The sequence below is a fragment of the Amblyomma maculatum genome, chromosome 9 (genome assembly GCF_055883805.1).
Source record: "Amblyomma maculatum isolate TAMU_Amacu chromosome 9, ASM5588380v1, whole genome shotgun sequence".
NCBI lineage: Eukaryota > Metazoa > Arthropoda > Arachnida > Ixodida > Ixodidae > Amblyomma > Amblyomma maculatum.
The window spans coordinates 27,038,828-27,056,683 of NC_139352.1; the positions used below are offsets into that span (position 1 = coordinate 27,038,828).

The window sequence follows — 17,856 nt, forward strand, 5'->3', positions numbered from 1 at the left end:
ACCATTCATGGAACTCCTTGCTCAAAAAAACTGTGAATATTGTACACTGGTAGAACCGACGAAAATTTAAATCGCACGTTGCTCAGTCCCGGGTAGCAGTACCTGAGTGTCAAACACGTTCTGCAGCTTGATGCCAAATTGGAAGAAGAGGGCGGCGCTGTCATTCCGGCAGTCGTGCATCACCTGCACATACAGCAACAAAGCCCGCCTTGTGAACACAAGTTCTCCCATGCACATCTCAAAGAGAGCTAACTTCACCCATTATGTGACAGTGGGACCCGTCTGTCCCACTAGTGCCAGGTGTCAAAATATACTGCCAAGCTAGCAAACAAACCATTCAGCGTGTTTTCGTTTTTCGCTGTTCTGTATTTTTACAAGCACCCGTGTGCTTACACAAATTCCAAAAATTGTATAGCTTTTTGGCCTTTCCCTTCGTTCAACAGCACCGTAATAGTTGTTGGCACAATTTGCCATGCAGGTTTTCTTATGAGCCAAAAGGACGAAGGAGAAAGAGGAATTTGAATTAATGCTCAGTAAATTGAATCTGTTAGGTTTAATAGATTATTTAGAGTTAAAGAGCATTACACTGACGGAGAGCAGTTGCAATGCTACAACACTGCAGTTGAAACCAGCTACAGAGTCCTCTGGCTGTTTTAAAACTAGTAGGCTACTTCCAGCTTGGACGCAGGACTACAGCGCATGAGCCGTTGGCCATCACGCGCCACGTTCACGCTCGCAGCGCGTGCAGCCATGTGCTGTGCATGCCCAGGAAGCGTTCTCAGATTCCGGGTTTTTGTGATCGTTGTCATCAGGTATGTGTATCATCTGCCGAGAGCCCCTAGGAAGCGATTTCTTTCTGTATACATCTTTTTCAGTACCTCTAAACACGCTCGATTATCCTGCGTTTCTTGAAACCATGGCCAATGCGTTACTTGGGAGTACTGAACAAGCATACGTGAATCGGCTGTAGGGCATGGACAGCCTGGCTGAAGAGGCCCGCGAAGAGCTGTGTGAGGTGTGAGAGGTTGTGCAAGATGTGCTCTGCATGCTTCCGGTGGCATGTGCATTGCGGGCACTGTGATCGCGACGATCGTGAGGCCAGCGTGGTGGAACCGAAACCATCAAAACAGTCAGCCAACGCCATCTAGCAATGGCGCCTCCTCTCAATGGAAGCCTGATGCTGTTATCGCTGATTAATGATGTGGCCAGAACTGCAAATTGAAGCTGAAATTTGTTCCGATCCGCATATAATGCGAGGCGAAAATCTGAAAATCAGGAAAAAAAAACTTGGTATTATATGCGGGTTTTTACGGTAATAGCAAGCAAAGAACAATATGCGTTATCCCTCTTATACTGGCCAAACTTGTGGTACTGATAATACAAGTCAGTACAGTCATCCTGCTCCCTGGAGAGGCAGGCAGAAAACTTTTACCAGGACATTGGAAACCATCACCACATATGCTGCCTACACAGTGCTCTAGTTACCACTGGTGTGATTATAGTGCACACGGCAATCATAACAGCAGATTAGGAAGTGACTGCTGCCATAGAAAAATAAAAGAGGACAAAACTGCTTAGAGCCACGATGCCGAGACCGAAAAAGGGGAGGAAATATACTTCTTAGAACACTCTTGCAGCCTATTGGCACCCAAGCCAAAGCAGCTCCTCATACAACTGGCATTGTCGCTGATATTCGAACCACAGAATTTCACACACACTATTTCTTTAAGCAAACTCAATAAGTAAACAAGTGAACTTTCGGTAAAACCAAAACGAACTGTTGCAATACGTAAACAAGTGCTCTTTCAATAAAATCTGCTGCTAGTACAGTAATCTCCAGTCCATTTCGTTTCTGTTGTCCGTGTATTTCAGCATTAACGGCTAAGTTTGAGGCTGCCAAGGACATGGAAGTGGCCCAGCCAAAGATTGTTACAGGCAACGAGTGGAAACAGTGCAGGACTGACCTTGGTGATGTGCTCGGCCTCGAGCAGTGTACGGAGGCGGCCCTCAGTGAACAAATGGGGTGTCGACTGGACGTCGAAGAGGAAGACCTCCCCTGTGCCCGTGGACAGCTGGACAAGGGTGAGGGGTCCCTGGGGGCCCAGGTTGACCCCCTCGGTATCCAGGGCCAGCAGTTGCTGCTGGGCCGCCAGACGGGACACCACCGACTCACACTCTTTCACCTGCAAGCATCCAGAGTTGATTCTTTTAGTCAAAAAATGCATTTCCTCCATGATGGCCTTGTTACCCAAGTGCAATCGGGCAAACATGATATCGCACACAGCGACCACTGCATCCGTGACATTTGCATGTGTGCTCACAAAACCACCTGCACAGCCTGCCACAATCAAAGCAGCAACTGGGAGGTTGCTGCTGTTCAATAGCAACATTACAGCAGTGGCAGCACCACCATTGCTCAGCTCCAAAAGTAATGCGCCACTCGCCCGGCTCGGCTTACCATCCCACTGTTCCAGAGCTAACGAGAAAGCAAGCACTGCCCTGCCCCGAGCTGAGTGCAACGATCAGCAGCTAGCAAGATTCTCCCAAATACTCATTATATCATTATATTGGTCTTAACTGCAGTTGCCAAGAGCCTCGCATAACTATTTTCAACCTAGAATTTTACACCCAAATTCTCTATGAAAGCCAATATTTCTAGGCCCGCCCTATTGCGCGAGCTCGTGGTAGAGGCAGCTGTGGCTGCTGCTGCGGTCGCAATATCAACTCAACCGCAAAACATTTTTCTCCTCGTTTAAGAGTTTAAGGGACAGTTTAAGGGACGAAAATTATTTTTTCTTGCATCCTGCAATGCAATGCAGTCTTCAAGTGAAAACTGCATATATAATGAAAACCTGGATCCAACAAAAAAATTGCAGATATTTTAAGGTTTTTTTCTTTATAACCAAGTCTAACTGTATTAGCTTTAGTAATTAACATCATTATGTATACTAACACCTTATTTGCCTTTCCTTGGGTAACAGCTGCATTCAGAAAAAAATATATAATTGACAGTGGCTTCACACAGCTAAGCCATGATATACAAAGCGAAAGCAGTAGTATTCGTGGATGAGACTGGATCGTTTCTACGTTGTTGTCGCCACATCTTCTCCGCCACCTTGTGTCGTTGCATTGCAAGTCTCTCTTCTTGCTCTTCAGAGAGGATTTCTGTTAATCTGGTTCACAGCCAACTGTTGGCTGCATTGTGGCACAACAAAGTGATGCACCGCGTGGTACTGCCCTTTGGCTTCTGGCTTGCAGGCAAACAGCGGCCACAGCAATCATTTTATGCAATGACTAGCGTTTCCATTCATGGGATTTTGGCAAATGAACAGCCAATTACAAGAAGAAGGGGCCAGTTAAATCAGGTTAATAGAGCACAATACAGCTGTTCAGAAACCCTGAGATGAAACCTTGAGATGAAAATTTAGATGAATAGGAAATCTGGAGTTTCTGAACGAATATATGGTTCAAATAGTTTGAATCATGAAAGAGCTGTACAAATTGAATCAAATAGCAAACCATATCAAAAAAATTACAAAGGATCAACGTTGCTGAACCAAATACCGTATACACGCGTGTAATGGCCGCACCCCAAACTTTAGAAAGAAAATTGGGAAAAAAAACTTTTAAAAATTTTCCCGAGTAAAAGCAGCACCATGAGTTTCAGGAAGTTGGGCAGTGCCGTCTACTGTGCGGTGCAAGAAATATGGAACGTTTTGTGGTTACTGCCGCCAGGTGGGAACCAAAAATCAAGTGAAAGCCAAAATGAAGCGTAAAGTTAGAAGTAGAATTGCCAATAAGAATTAAGAACAAAATATTTGAGGAAAAAAAAAGTCGAGCATGGGGGCAGCGGCCACCACCTCCGTTACAAAGGGGGCGCTCCTAGCTGCAGCGATGCCCGCCCGTTACAAAGGGTGAGGCCAGCAAATCCAATCCAATCCAATCTAAGTCTGTTCGCTCCTCCGTTTTACAGCCATTTCCTCGATCGCCCGAAGCATATCACGTGCGATCTCGCAATCGGAACGCATCGCTACCCTGATTTGTTCTGTGCTCGTGAGCTGAAGATTTTCTTTTTCCTCGATGGGAAAATATGTTAGTTATACCGCTCACTTTAAGCTGAAAGTGATTCACTACGCAAAAGAAGAAGGAAAAAGAGCGGCTAGACGAAAGTTCGGCATTGACGAAAAATGTGTACGGCGATGGTGCTCCCAAGAAGATGCCCTCAGAAAAACAAATGTTTAGAGACGCGCTTTCCGAGGGAAGCAGAGCATGTTTCCGGAAGTTCAAGACTCACTTCTAGAGTATGTGACGGAGACGCGGCGCAACGGCTTTGCTGTTTCGACTGAGATGTTGCGCATGAAAGCGCTAGACATTGCACGCAACAAGGGGATTGCGGCTACCGTGTTTAAAGCCAGCAATGGGTGGATTTCACGCTTCATGAAGCGGAAAAACCTGTCCATTCGCCGTCGCACGACGATGTGTCAACGTCTACCCGAGGAGTATGGTGAGAAGCTTCTGCAGTTCCACAAGTTTGTTATCAACAAGCGCAGAGAACATGAGCACCTTCTCTCTCAGATTGGTAACGCCGATCAAACACCGGTTTGGTTTGACACACCCCAGAATGTGACAGTCGAGGCGAAGGGGAAGAAGAGCTTGCGTGTGCTTACATCGGGGAGCGAAAGGCAGCAATGCACGGTCATGCTTTGCATCACAGCAAATGGACGAAAACTACCGCCTTACGTAGTTTTTAAGCGGAAACATCTACCTGCGGAGAAATTCCCTGATGGCATCTTTGTTCGTGCGCAGGACAAAGGATGGATGACGGATAAGCTGGTGACAGACTGGTTGAAGTGTTTGGTAGAAGGGACCAGGGGCTAATCTTGCGACGCGTTCTCTACTCGTCCTAGACAGCTTTAGGGGCCCCTGACAGAGAGCGTGAGGCAACAGCTCCGTGCATCTAACACGGACTTGGCCGTCATACCTGGAGGCATGACCGCGTTGCTTCAGCCGCTGGACGTCTCCGTAAACCGCCCTTTTAAGTGTGGATTTTGCCGTGCGTACAGTGAGTGAATGGCAACGGCCCTCCACCAGAAGACTCCAACCGGCTGACTGAAATGGGCATCGCTTGTGGCCGTTTGCCACTGGATACTCGAAGCGTGGGCCACGGTTTCGTTCGAGACTGTGATAAAAAGTTTCAAGGTGACAGGGATCTGGGACATCTGGGACAAGGACGAGCCTGAACTCCCGATGAGTTCGGAGGAGGACGACGACGACGAGGAGCGATGTTTTGGACACGGGACGAGCAATCCCGACGAGTTTAGGGGAGGAGGACGAGGAGTTTTTTGACAATAATAAAGGCAAGTACCACCGCAAATACATTTTTTCGCTGTCTTTTTTCTCATGTAATTGCCGCACTCCGATTTTCACCGCAATCTCGGAAAAAAAAGTGCGGCCATTACACGCGTGTATACGGTACTGAGTGAAAGCATTAGCTGCGGGTGACCGAGCGTTCTTCTTCTCTTTTTCTTCTTCCTCAGCCCACATATAAAGCCCCGCTTTAACCAAGCTGTATGAATGTGCCTTAATGGCCTATAGGGGTAACGTGAATGCCAGGTTCCTAGCAAGCTGATTTTGACATAATCGTCCTATGTGAAACGAGAGACCCAAGTTGGCAGCTCCTGCCAGCCCATCTCTCGCTTTTGTGTCATTTGGAGTGTGACTTCACACGCTGCGCTGTGGCTGTGAGCGCGCTACACTGACCGCTTGAGTTGGTAGCCCAGCTCTAACCCTAGTCTCAGGTGGGGTGTGACATCACAGCGTCACACTGGTGCGGCCTTGCCATGCTAAAGGCTCGAAACCTAGAGTAGTATTGTTTTCGCAATAAAACTAACAGAAGTTTAATTATGCACACACCTCAACAGCCAGTACTATGTGAAGGCTCTGGGCCAATAATCAAGCTTTCTGAGCTATAGATTTTCACGCTCGTCCAGTGCATACAGTCCCAGGTCTGTCACTGCCGCCGATTTAATACTGATGTGTATCTGATTACACCATGACTGACGTCTCCCATCAGGTTGGTTTGATTTGGCTTATAGAGTTTAATGTCTCAAAGTGACTCAGGCTATGAGAGACACCACAAAGAAGGGCTCTGGAAATTTCAGCCGCCTGGGGTTCTTTAACCTGTATTGACATTGCACGGCACACGGATGCCGGTGCGGGACATTGCCCCACACAGAGTGGTGGAGAGAGAGAGACCTTGGTGATGACGCGGACGCCGCGCAGCATGTCGCCCAGTGCCTGGTCCTGCTCGCGTGCCGAGTTGACGCTGGCCATCTTGTGGTCCATGGCCGAGTTGTCGGCCACTGCCTTGAGGATGTGCGTCTTGAGCCGCTGCTGGATGCTGCTCCCTCCCCCAGTGGTAGGCGGTGCCACCCGTGGCATTGGTGCAGCCTCCGCCAGCGGCTGGCGCTCCAATAGGGTCACCACGTTCGCCTGCACCTGCACCACCACAGCAGCTTCATCGTCATGCCTGCTGTGACTGCTCGAAGGGCCCAGGTGTGCTGAAACTGGGCCCTCCCACTGGGCGAGAGCTTGGGGGCAGTCAGCAAAGTGTTACAGTGACTACAGGCATTAAAGTAATCAGTGTTCCAGCTAAATGGCTCTGAAATAACTGATAAGCCAATGCCATAACAAAAATGCACATATCCCAGATGTAAATTAAGAGCCGACAATGACGAGCAGCAACAGTGTCTCCTTGCGACAAAGTGGTCATTGGAAATGGCCAACTTTACAGATGCCGTTTTGTAACTGCTACGGTTAACGAACTCTAACACGCAACCTTTTCTTCCAGCACAGCATGGTTCCAGGACTCTCCTCACCTGTCCCTGCCTTGGTCCCGTTCCTCTCAAAGGCAGTCACACAGGACAGATGGAGTGATTTTGTTGGCATTTTGACAGTGGCTGGCAGCATATTTAAAAAGCACACTTTGTTGTGTGATACTTCTTTCTTGTTAAGCAGTGGCACCAAGCAGCAAATGAGAAAGTCTTACAAGGATGGAGAAGAATGCAATTAAAAGCACTTGTTCCCATAACTTCTACAATGCAACGAATAAGCATTGCTCTTCTGAATGCGTCAAAAGCAGTTAGAATTGCCTTGCCTGAAACATTTGCCCTCTTTTTCTACATATATAGTTTGGTTTGAGCTACATAATTGGTTCACAGCTATAACTGATTCCAAGGATGATGCAATAGAGACAGGCACGACATGCATGAAGATAATAGGACCAAGCCCACTTGCAAATGAAGGTATAGTTCGCTCTAATCCACCCATTTATATCACCAAGCCATATCATGAAGGCCTATCATCAAAACTTGATACAGAAACTACGAGAACCCTATAGGAGCACATGCTCTGAGCATCACTGCACACAGGCTAAAATAAAAAGTCAGCACCAGAAAGCACACCACCTGTGAAAAAAAAAAACCTAGCGGAGAGAGTCCCAAGACTAAACAAGGGTATCAAAACAAAATCAACAACTGCAATGTAAATTCAGTCGCACATAGCGCATGCACACATGCCCAAAGCAATGAAAGGCCAATAAAGTGAATGCTCAATCGTGAGCCAAGCACTGAACAGTGAAGCCTGACCAATGTGAAAAATGACAACAGGTGCACGTGAGAACTTGTAACCCACAGGAAAATGTCCCAGGTCACAAAAATCAGGAAGGAAAGACATGTAACAGAGTAGAAAACAAGTAAAAAGAACAAGAAATATGAAAATACATAAAAAAAAACTTGAAACACAAAAAAAACACTGAGAAAAGCGGTATCCACATTGCCGAGAATTACAGGCGCACTTGCGCACTTGTCTCCAGCTTTTCTAAATAAAATAAGCTTTGACTACTCCTCATTCTATATTGCCTTCTCTATTTTCAAAAAAAAAAAATGCATCTACAACTGGGCGGCATTGTTTGTAGATTTTGCCGTGATCCACAAAAAGACCCCCTTGGTTGTTATGCCTAATTCCCCCAGTGCGCGTTTGCATGTTCAGTGAAACAGCGACTAGTTAGCCCTATGAACGAGAGGTGTCAAAAAGTAACGCTCTTCATTTTCTTTTAACAAACATGTTAATTCAAAACTTACAAAATTCCATTTTATAGCTACTACATATCTGCTAGATCTATATTAGTTTTCACTGCAGTCTCGACCAAATTGACGCCAACAGATAAAAATCAGATGCTGACAAATCAGGACAGTAAAAAGGATGGGGAAGCAGAGACCAGCTAAATTCGTCTTCATTTGTTTTTAGGCTGTTTTGAGAGAATGCGCTAACATGGCCTGTTGGCCACGCTAGCACCGTGAAAGAAGAAAGCTTCTACAAAGAAATCCGCTAATGACACAAAGCCAAACAAGCTGAGTGAGATTACATTGACAAATAATAAAAGGTTGGGAAGGTTGGAGCTGTAATACTTGTGAATTTCACAAAACTGAATGAACAGTTCATCTAAAAACTGTGCAAAGATAAATAAATAAACAATGAAGCTAAGAGAGTACAATAACGTAGTGCATATGTGTTTCTTACCTTTCTTCCTGCTTTTCTTTTAGGTGCAGTTTTGAAAAATCAATGATTTACACTAGCTATGCCGCAAAAATGTACTCTAAGAAATGAAGTGCGATTGAGAAAAAAAATCAGGAGCACTGCTTTTTAGAAGTCCTGTGTAAACGAAACTGCAGGCTAAAGAGCACTGATGCACAATTAAGGAGCTTGACTTGATGAACTACTAGCTCCAATTTTTACTGCGCAATTGGTGACATGTCTGACTTCATCAAAATTTTCAACTGCATGGGGGAAAAAAAAATGGGAACAACATGAACATTACCATTCCCTAGATACTTAGTGACGTTGAGAGACCCATTATGGATGCAAGGCAGAACCTGCACAGGTTTTTTTGTGCTTCCTGGTCTCTGTTTCAAGAGGTTGCTTCAATTTTTGTATTACCATATCAAAAAATGCCAAAATCAAAAAGAGCAGATAGCCTGCATTTTAGAGCTGCTGAACTTGAATGCGATAACTTATGTCATGCGACATTATGTAATACAACGGCTTTGCTAAACCTTCTGGATGGATTTCTTTATTGCTTCTTTTCACAATCTTCGTATGAGCACTGTCAAGGCTCATTAGAATCTTGCCAGAGAAGTTATTTCTGGTTTGGTTTGGCATATAGGATTTAACATCCCAAAACGAGGCTATGGGAGATGCCATATAATGGAGGGCTCGAGAAATTCCAACCATCTGAGGTTCTTTAACGTGCACTTGCATCGCACAGCACCTGGACACCTTGCTTTTCGCCCTCATCGAAAAGATTTGATCCCACATCCTTGCCGTCGGCAGTCGAGCACTGTGACCGATGAGCCATCAAAAAAGCTACTTCCATTTTTATTTTTAAATTTCTTCACGTGAGAAAGTGTCTCCCACCTGGAAGCGGTGTGTGTTCATGCGCAGAAAGGCCGACAGGTCCTGGGGGCTCTGCACCATGCGCGAGTAAGTGTCGCGGCTGAAGCGTGAGGTCAGGTGACCGTGCAGGGCCTCCAGGCTGGCCGAACCACCCCGCGACCGCAGGAATCCCTCAAAGATGGACGTCAGCTGGTCACGCAGCCCAGAGTCCAGGGGGGCTTCCTCTGCCACCTGTCGGCACACGCAGTCATTTCTTTCACAGTTGCTTATCGGTTGCAGGTACTAACCACATGGTGATCCATTCGCAGTCATACCTTATGCATCATTTACAAGCTTTCCTCACTTCTCTCTGGGTCCCACAACCTCTCATTCTATCTCACTGTTCTGACGCCAATGTTGTGGCTATCTATGCATTTCAAGGTCAGGAGTTGATGGAGGAGCTCGCACACCAGCAGGCCACGAACTTATCTCCCTAGTTACAGAGTTAGCCTATTAAAAAAACTTTAACATGTTCAGGCTACAGCTAGTACCAAATGTCTCGCTTCAGCTGTCATCATCATAATTATCAGCCTGACTATACCCACTGCAGGGCGAAGGCCTCTCCCATATTTCTTCAATTAACCCGGTTCTGTGCTAGCTGCATCCACTTGACCCCTGCGAACTTCTTAACCTCTTCTGCCCACCTAACATTCTGCCGCCCCCTGCTACACTTTCCTTCCCATGGAATCCAGTTTGTTACCCTAAGCGACCATCGGTTATCCTCTCTTTGCACTATATGTCGTGCCCATGCCAATTTTTTTTTCTTGATTTCTGCTAGAATGTCAGTAACTTGAGTTCAGTAACTTGTATGTGGTAAAAAATACAGGCATTTATTTCTTCACATGCCAGGAATGCCCATGTTCCTTCATACGCCAGGTTTGCCAGCAAGTTTCCAGACTGCACAAGAACTACACAGGCATTGAGCACAGACAGTATCAGCAGAATAGAACACAAACCTTGTTTAAAGTTTACGACATCCGCACCTCTTCCCAAACACTTGGTTTCCAGCACTTGTAGACGGGCTACATTGTTCACAGTTTCAGGCAGCAGCAGTTATAACATATTCCCAATCAGCAGGCACAAACAAAAAGAAGTAACACTGATGCATGAATGACGGCACTGAACACAGGCAATGAGCCAAACCGAGTGGTATGGCCCCGCAGCACGCCAAACACAGCTTTCACATGTACCTTGACCACTGCCTGGCCGTCCCCCTGGGCAGCATTCTGAAGGACACTCCGCAACACCACGTGCTCCTCCTTCACTACAAACACGTCCGAGTGCTTGGCCAAGAAGTCCCGGAACTCCCTGCACGGAAGAAGAAGACACTTCTTTTATACAGCATATAAGCAGCTCGTAAGCCAGTTCTCAAACCTGTTGCACAATCGCAGATTCATCCAATCAGTGTCTGGTCCAAAAACCAATACACTCACTCATGAGGTCAGCAGAGCTTACACGTGGTGGCGACTGAAACGTGGCTGCATAAAGGCAATATATATCCACAGATACTAAATGCTGCTAATGGCACCTCGAAGCCACGCCAGTGGCTGTTACAGAGTTCACACAAACACAGGGGGTACTGATAAGTTTTTGTTTGCCAAGTATTTGAACGTGTGGTAAGACTATTACAGAAAAGGCCTGGTTTAGAGAGTTCAACGTCCAAAAGAGATGTGTGCTATGAGGGAGGCCAAGTGGAGAGCAAATTTTGACCATCTGGGGCTCGTTAAAAAGCGCCAACACCATACAGTAGATGAGCACCTTGCATTTTGGTTGGTTAACGGGGTTTAACGTCCCACAGCGACTCAGGCTATGAGAGACGCCGTAGTGAAGGACTCCGGAAATTTCAACCACCTGGGGTTCTTTAACGTGCACTGACATCGCACAGCCCACGGACACCTTGCTTTTCGCCTCCATCGAAAAGCGGCCGCCGAGGCCGGGATAAGCACCTTGCATTTTGCCTCTACTGGAACGTAGCTGAACGCCTTTACCACTGAGCAGTAGTAAGTTATAGCAGTAGTAATAAACCAATGGTATAATAATTAAAGCTGCATTAATGCAAGTTGGCCTAAATACTGCAGAGAAGTAAAGGCTGCAAAGAAGCCTGCAATTTACCAAAAAAAAAGAAAAACAATTTATTTATATTTTTATTTCATTTCACCCACTTGCTAACCTTCCTCAAAAATAGTTTGTAATGCACTACTGAAATGAGGAGTGCTCATGGGCATTTTATGCAACACTAGTTGAACCAGGCAAATTAACCTATCATTATTAGTAGCACAGGCGATCGAACAGTGCCACACGACTTATCTGTGCTAGTGAACTTGGTTGTACAACTTTGAAGTAGCCAAAATGCATGGTTTGCTCTGCCCTAACGGCAGGCCTTGGCTAAAAGAAGACTTTACTGCCCACACAGTCATGAAGCCAGATTTTCAAATCATTCTGTGCTTGTACAAGATAACTGCACCTTAATGAAACGCATTTCTACGCACTATCACATATATTATGCTGAGGCATGCAAAAGGAAAGAAAAATAAAGAGCCTCTGCCCGTACGCACTATCACAATACAATACCATAACTATCACGAAGCTTTTTGAGTATGCGGCAAGACCTTTAACCTTGTCAACTCCTGTTATCGAGCCGGTCATGGCCGTCGACTAGTCCCTCCACTTAACCATCCTCAGTTACACTGCTCCTCTTCTGGTGTCTCAACACTTACATGAGCACTGTAGGCAAATCTACAAAGGTCATCTTGCTATCAGAATCTTCAACCTTCTCTCAACATCATCCGCCCACCTAATACATTCCAGACCCCTGTTCTGCCTCTCTTCCCACGAAATAAAGATGGTTGGTTTGTGGGGTTTAAACGTCTCAAAGCGACTCAGGCTATGAGAAACGCCGTAGTGGAGGATTCCGGAAATTTAGACCACCTGGGGTTCTTTAACGTGCATGGAATAAAGACTAATCGGTTTTATTGCCTTTGCACTGCGTATGCACAGTCCATGCCCATTTTCTCTTCCCAATTTCAACTACGATGTCACAACATGCCGTTTCTTCCATGATCCTACCCTTCTTTCTGCCTTCCATAGCCTGCTGTGCTGTCCACATTTGCATTGAAGGTCCTATTCTTCGTTTCTCACTGTTTTCTCCCTGCACCTTTCACGAACGGTTTTCATCAATTAGATCAATTAGTAATAGATCAGGGTCTCTTTACCCCTGGCCCGACCTCTCCACCTTTCCTTTTATTAAATTGCTTTCTCTTTATTAATTACATCAAGTGTCAGCCCTCTACACTACAAGCTGTGCTGATGGGCATCTCTTCCTTTTCTTATCAGGGAAGGCACCCCTCTAATTCACGGAGCTTCCTTCCCGTAATGCCATTTCCTTTTCCACCAACTGTTCTCAGCCTGTTAGCCTTCAAGTTTTGCTGCACCAATACGCACTCTTTTCCAGCCATTGCCGACAATTCAGAAGTAAAAGCTGAACACATATCTATCCCATTCACTCTCACAATATTATGGGCCTCCTGTGGGAGTGCAATTTCACTCTTCACGACCTAGTGGTCTTCTTCACGAGGGAACGAACAACGAATGAACCCTTAGCTGTAAACCTATCATTAAAGCAAGCCCTATCACTAAAGCAAGTGCTTATTATGATGCACCATCAGCCAGCCAAAACTTGCTACCATAGTGATCTCTTGCAGTTCCTTTGAGGCTGAAGGGAACACCCCTGACAGTAAGCAGTTTCACTGAAGAGACTTTCTTCCTAAATGAGTCGCAGAATGCCTTGGCCTCATCCAGCCTCACCAAATCCTGCATCACATAAGATTTAAGTTGCTGCCATAGCACTGACTTCAGCCTTAGTATGCATGAGAATGGTGCAAGTGGCACGTCGCTCGAGTTCCAACTTGCTTCCAATGCAGCTGAGCATATATTCCTTGTAAGGTAAAAACAAGAGGTTGTTCATGTTTACTGCTGTGACCATGCACAGACATATTAAGCCATTCCACATGTGAGCGCTTTTCAACAACTATATTGTCGTGCTATGTCTATATAAAGTATAATATTGGCCCTAGGACTCTATGAATATCGCTAAAGGAAACACTGCCTCTGAAAAACAGAACAAACATCCACACTGTTTCAAACTCTCAAAAATATCCCTGTGCATTCACTGCACCATTCAAGCCACCAAAAAATAGCAACAAACAACAAGGATGATATAAACGGGATAACCAAGCTTAGGTTTTCGTCTTATAGGGTTTAACATCACAAAATGACTTAGCCTATGAGGAATGCTATAGTGGAAGGCTCCGGTTAATTTAAACCACCTGACATTCTCTGACATGAACTGACATCGCACAGAGGTGATTTTCTTTTTACCTTTGCCAAAATGTAGACGATGCAGCCAGGTTCAAATGCATGTCCCTAGGCTCAGCAGTTAAGCAGCCTACCCACAAAGCCATCACAGTAGAGCAGCAAAAGAGCATTCCTTAACCAATGATTAGACTCAGAAATGCTTGGAGGAGTGAAAGTTAATATAGGAGTTCCAAGCAGCTATGAAACGACTTGCCATGCATGCGAAATTCCTTTTAAAATTTGACCTCACAAAACAAACGCATTACAGATGTGATTAGTAGGACATAAGAACAGGCCATTGAAACAATTTAGCCTTCCGTCGCTAGTGCTAGAAGCTTGGAAACAAATGGAAATCAACCTGACCGCAGTAGCAGCAACAGTGCTCAACCTATTACCTAAGGAATGATCTTTGCACACTCACTGTCTAGGCTCCTACAAAATTGGTTGGTGCAGACCTACCAAAGCTAAATCTACACATGACAACAATAAGAAAAACTTTTATCAAAATAAAATGCATCTAGATAGTACACTTATAACTGTTAGGAAAACAAAATGGAAGATTTATTTATGTGTGTAACTATTGCCCGGAGTCGTTTTGCTGTGTACAGAATGCAGCCAACTCCTTCATGGCCAAGGAATGTGTTTTTAATGCAATCCTTGTAGCAAGCTTTAATGAGTGTGGAAGTTGTACGAAGGTGCAAGAGTGCATTCATGGAATATTAGACTGTCCCCTAATATAATTGCCATATATATAATTCTCCGACGGATGCAAAATGCCATGTAAGCATGCTCACCTACATTCATTACATGATGTGCCATAAGTTGTTTCATGAAGCAGTGCATGATTGCAAAGCTTTCTTGCAAGGTAATAACCACACACAGGAATAGTATGAGCTACAATGGCATTTTTGTCTTCGTTTTTCCATCACAAGACAGTGACAGACAGAGGATACCATTATGCATTAGGAAACGGTTGCGACCATGCCTAGCTGCATCCAGCACACGCAGTTGGCAGGCAAGTGGTATATTTAAACCTGAGCCACTAACTTCTTTATAACACAAGCATTGCTCAAAGGCCAATTCATTACGAGAGGAAACTAACAAACCCTAACAAAAGAGGTAACTACGTTGAGAAAAAAAATTAAAGAGCACTGCAGAATCTGCATCGGAGAAATGCGAAAGCACGGATACGGCTGTTTGTAGCTTCTAGTCACTTAATTCACTTACTTTCGAATTCATGCCATTCCCTTCCCATGCCCTTTTTCGGCTCTACTTCCGGTTGAGTGACATCACATCCTCTATGTCACATTAATTTACTTCTTGTTTACCCATTTTTGTCTTCGGTACTTTCAAATTGCACGCCAATCCATTCCTATACCCTTTTTTGGCTCTACTTCTGGTTACTACTTTAGTCTTTAGTAATTTCAAATTGCGTGCCAATCTCTTCCTATGCCCTCTTTTGGCTCGACTTCAGGTTGCGTGGCATCACATCCTTGATGTCATCTTTATGACTGATTTAATTAACTATTTTAGCATTTGATACATTCAAATGTGGTGCCAAGCCATTGGTTAATGAGACCATTTTGCCTTTAGTTTTACATTTTTGCCGCCAATTAATACCTAATTAACTTATTGGCCTAATTATTTTTTTGGACACAATGTTATGTGACCCTCTATCGATTGACACCACTCATTAACCTCTATCACTTCTCAATTACTCACAACTGCTGCGGACACAATTTTGCTGACGTAGTCTGTGGATGCGGTCTGCAGACAGAAATCTGTGAACATAGCGAAGTAATGCTTTTGCATTAATATCATTCAGTTTAGTGGGTTTAGCGCCAACTGTATTTTAGTGCATAGCACTACTAGCCGCAATCACGGATTTTGCCCAAGTCTGTCTGAAGCCCCTCACTCTCTCACTTTTAGTGAACTTGAAGTGGAGAAAGGTAAGGTGGCGACACATGCGTCACGCGGCTCAGCAATCAGGTGACGGAGTGATCGCACAACAGCAGCAAAAGCTGCTCTCTCTCTTTCTCTATCCGTCTCCCTGTGAGCTTGAAGAGAAGGAAGGGAAAGTGGCAAAGCCCGCATCACGCGACTTAACAGTGAGGGGGCAGAGCGGCCGCATAGATGCACCCAGTGAGAGAGTACATTGAGAGAGAAGCATGTCTGTTACGGCGTGGAGGCCATCACTGGGCAGCGTTGCACAAGCACGTGTTAATCCGGAGTGAGAAGTCGCTCGTGCGTCCTCAACTTCAGCAGCTCTCCCCTCACATCAGTCCCTCCTCAGCCTTCATGAACAGCAGACATTCACGCACGGTGCTCCCTGCATCTCGGCTCCGAGCTACTTGCCACGTCGTGAAGCAGTTTGTGCTCACCTCCGTGCCTTAACTGGTGCTCGCCTTCAAGCGCGTTTCCCTCTTTCTCTCCCTCTATGATCCCACCCCAGACCATTCGGCCGCATGGAAGTGTGTTTCAAAGGGGTACAGTGTGCCTGTTTTCGCTCATTTCTGAAGATGGTGTAAGGAAAGCTGAGGACGCAGCGCAATGGATAAGGCCGGGCCGTCTGGCACTGCGGCGCAGGATCGTCGTGCTCGACGTACAATGGTTACGAAGGCAGCGGGATCGTGAGTCTACCGATTCTGATATCGCAGCTAAATGGTGCAAGTATCTAGAAGCACAAAGAATGAGGAAACATGCTGAGCATGCTCCGGAAACTGCTCAAGACACTGAGCGATGCTCAGAGGAACAAATGTGCAGTGGAAACTCAAGGACGACGGGCTGCACGACTGCGAGCAATGGAAAGGTATAGCAGGGATAAGCAGTGCTACACAACTACTTCACAATTTATTAACTATGCAAATTGCCCGTATTTTTTTTTTCAAAGATGACTAGAAGACAGATACACTATCAAAGGACTTGTGCAGTCAGCATGTCTTAAAAGAAACACTAAATTTTAATGGGTCCACGGTTGCTTCAACATTACAGAAGAATGAGGCCAGAAAGAAAAACCCTGCTAAAATCCCCAATGGATATATAAATAAATAAAAACAAACCTCGTAAAGTGTTTTTAACATGATTATATTGCTACAAAGATGACGAAGCGGGCAGTGGCGCGGGCGGAGTGCTCGCGCCAGGCCCACTGACCATTAAAGCATATTTCATCGTCATGTCATTAAGTCGTTCTGTTTCTGTTGTGTCGCCGTGTTCCATCGCTTGTCATGCCACCACGTAACATTTGGTGGAGGTGCGGTTCATCCCCATCCTCGCCTTGCACCGTCAAAGCCAACAGTACGGCAGGTCCATCTGCCGAAAGCCCGTAAGCCCGTGAAGATCGCCGCCCAGCTCTGCCCCAGCCCTTTTTACCCGACCAGCCGCTGTCCCCAGCCTCTTCCCCAGCCCTGACCACAACACACGATGACCAGGAAGAGCCCAAAGCCGACCCTACCGACCCCACGACGAAGCAACCTCACGACCACTCGAGCAAAGACCGCACCCCCGCCCAAGCCATTCAGCATGTCCATGAGCCTTGGCCTTTGGCAAACGATGAATATTGGACTTGATGCTCCAGTGCAAGCATTCTTCCCATCTTCGCATTCATTGTGGTGTCCAGCGTTTCATGTCCCAATCCTGTGTCTGTGTTCATCGTCACGTGATGCATTGGATTTCTAGCAATCGATTGTGACGATCGCTCGGTGGCCCCAGGTAATGCTATGAAGATGAAGCGGGCAGTGGTGCGGGGCGGAGCGCTCGCGCTAGGCCCACTGGCCATTAAAGCATATTTAATCGTCATGCCATCCCGTTGTTCTGTTTCTGTTGTGTCACCGTGTTCCATCGCTTGTCATGCCACCACGCAACAATATTATCTGATATTGCAGCAATCACTGAAGAAATTATCAAATTTTGTATATTTACTGAAACCTTATTAAAGGGATTTTCTGGATGTTCTGTTCAAAATTAGTGGTATATCTTAAACAATATTCCCATCTCTGCCATCAAATCAGCAAG

The 17,856-nt window shown here is 45.7% G+C and overlaps 1 protein-coding gene across 1 annotated transcript in view; it reads right to left on the minus strand.

The window, feature by feature from the left end:
* The window catches only part of egl (Egl_like_exo domain-containing protein), a 39,339-nt gene that overhangs the window by 17,317 nt on the left and 4,166 nt on the right, over nt 1-17,856 (minus strand). The window contains exons 2-6 of the mRNA XM_084578439.1: nt 10,683-10,800; nt 9,475-9,684; nt 6,256-6,498; nt 1,965-2,183; nt 103-183 (exon numbers count right to left, since the gene is read on the minus strand). Coding sequence (XP_084434565.1) covers nt 103-183; nt 1,965-2,183; nt 6,256-6,498; nt 9,475-9,684; nt 10,683-10,800 — 871 coding nt within the window. The remainder of the gene's footprint in view (nt 1-102; nt 184-1,964; nt 2,184-6,255; nt 6,499-9,474; nt 9,685-10,682; nt 10,801-17,856) is intronic.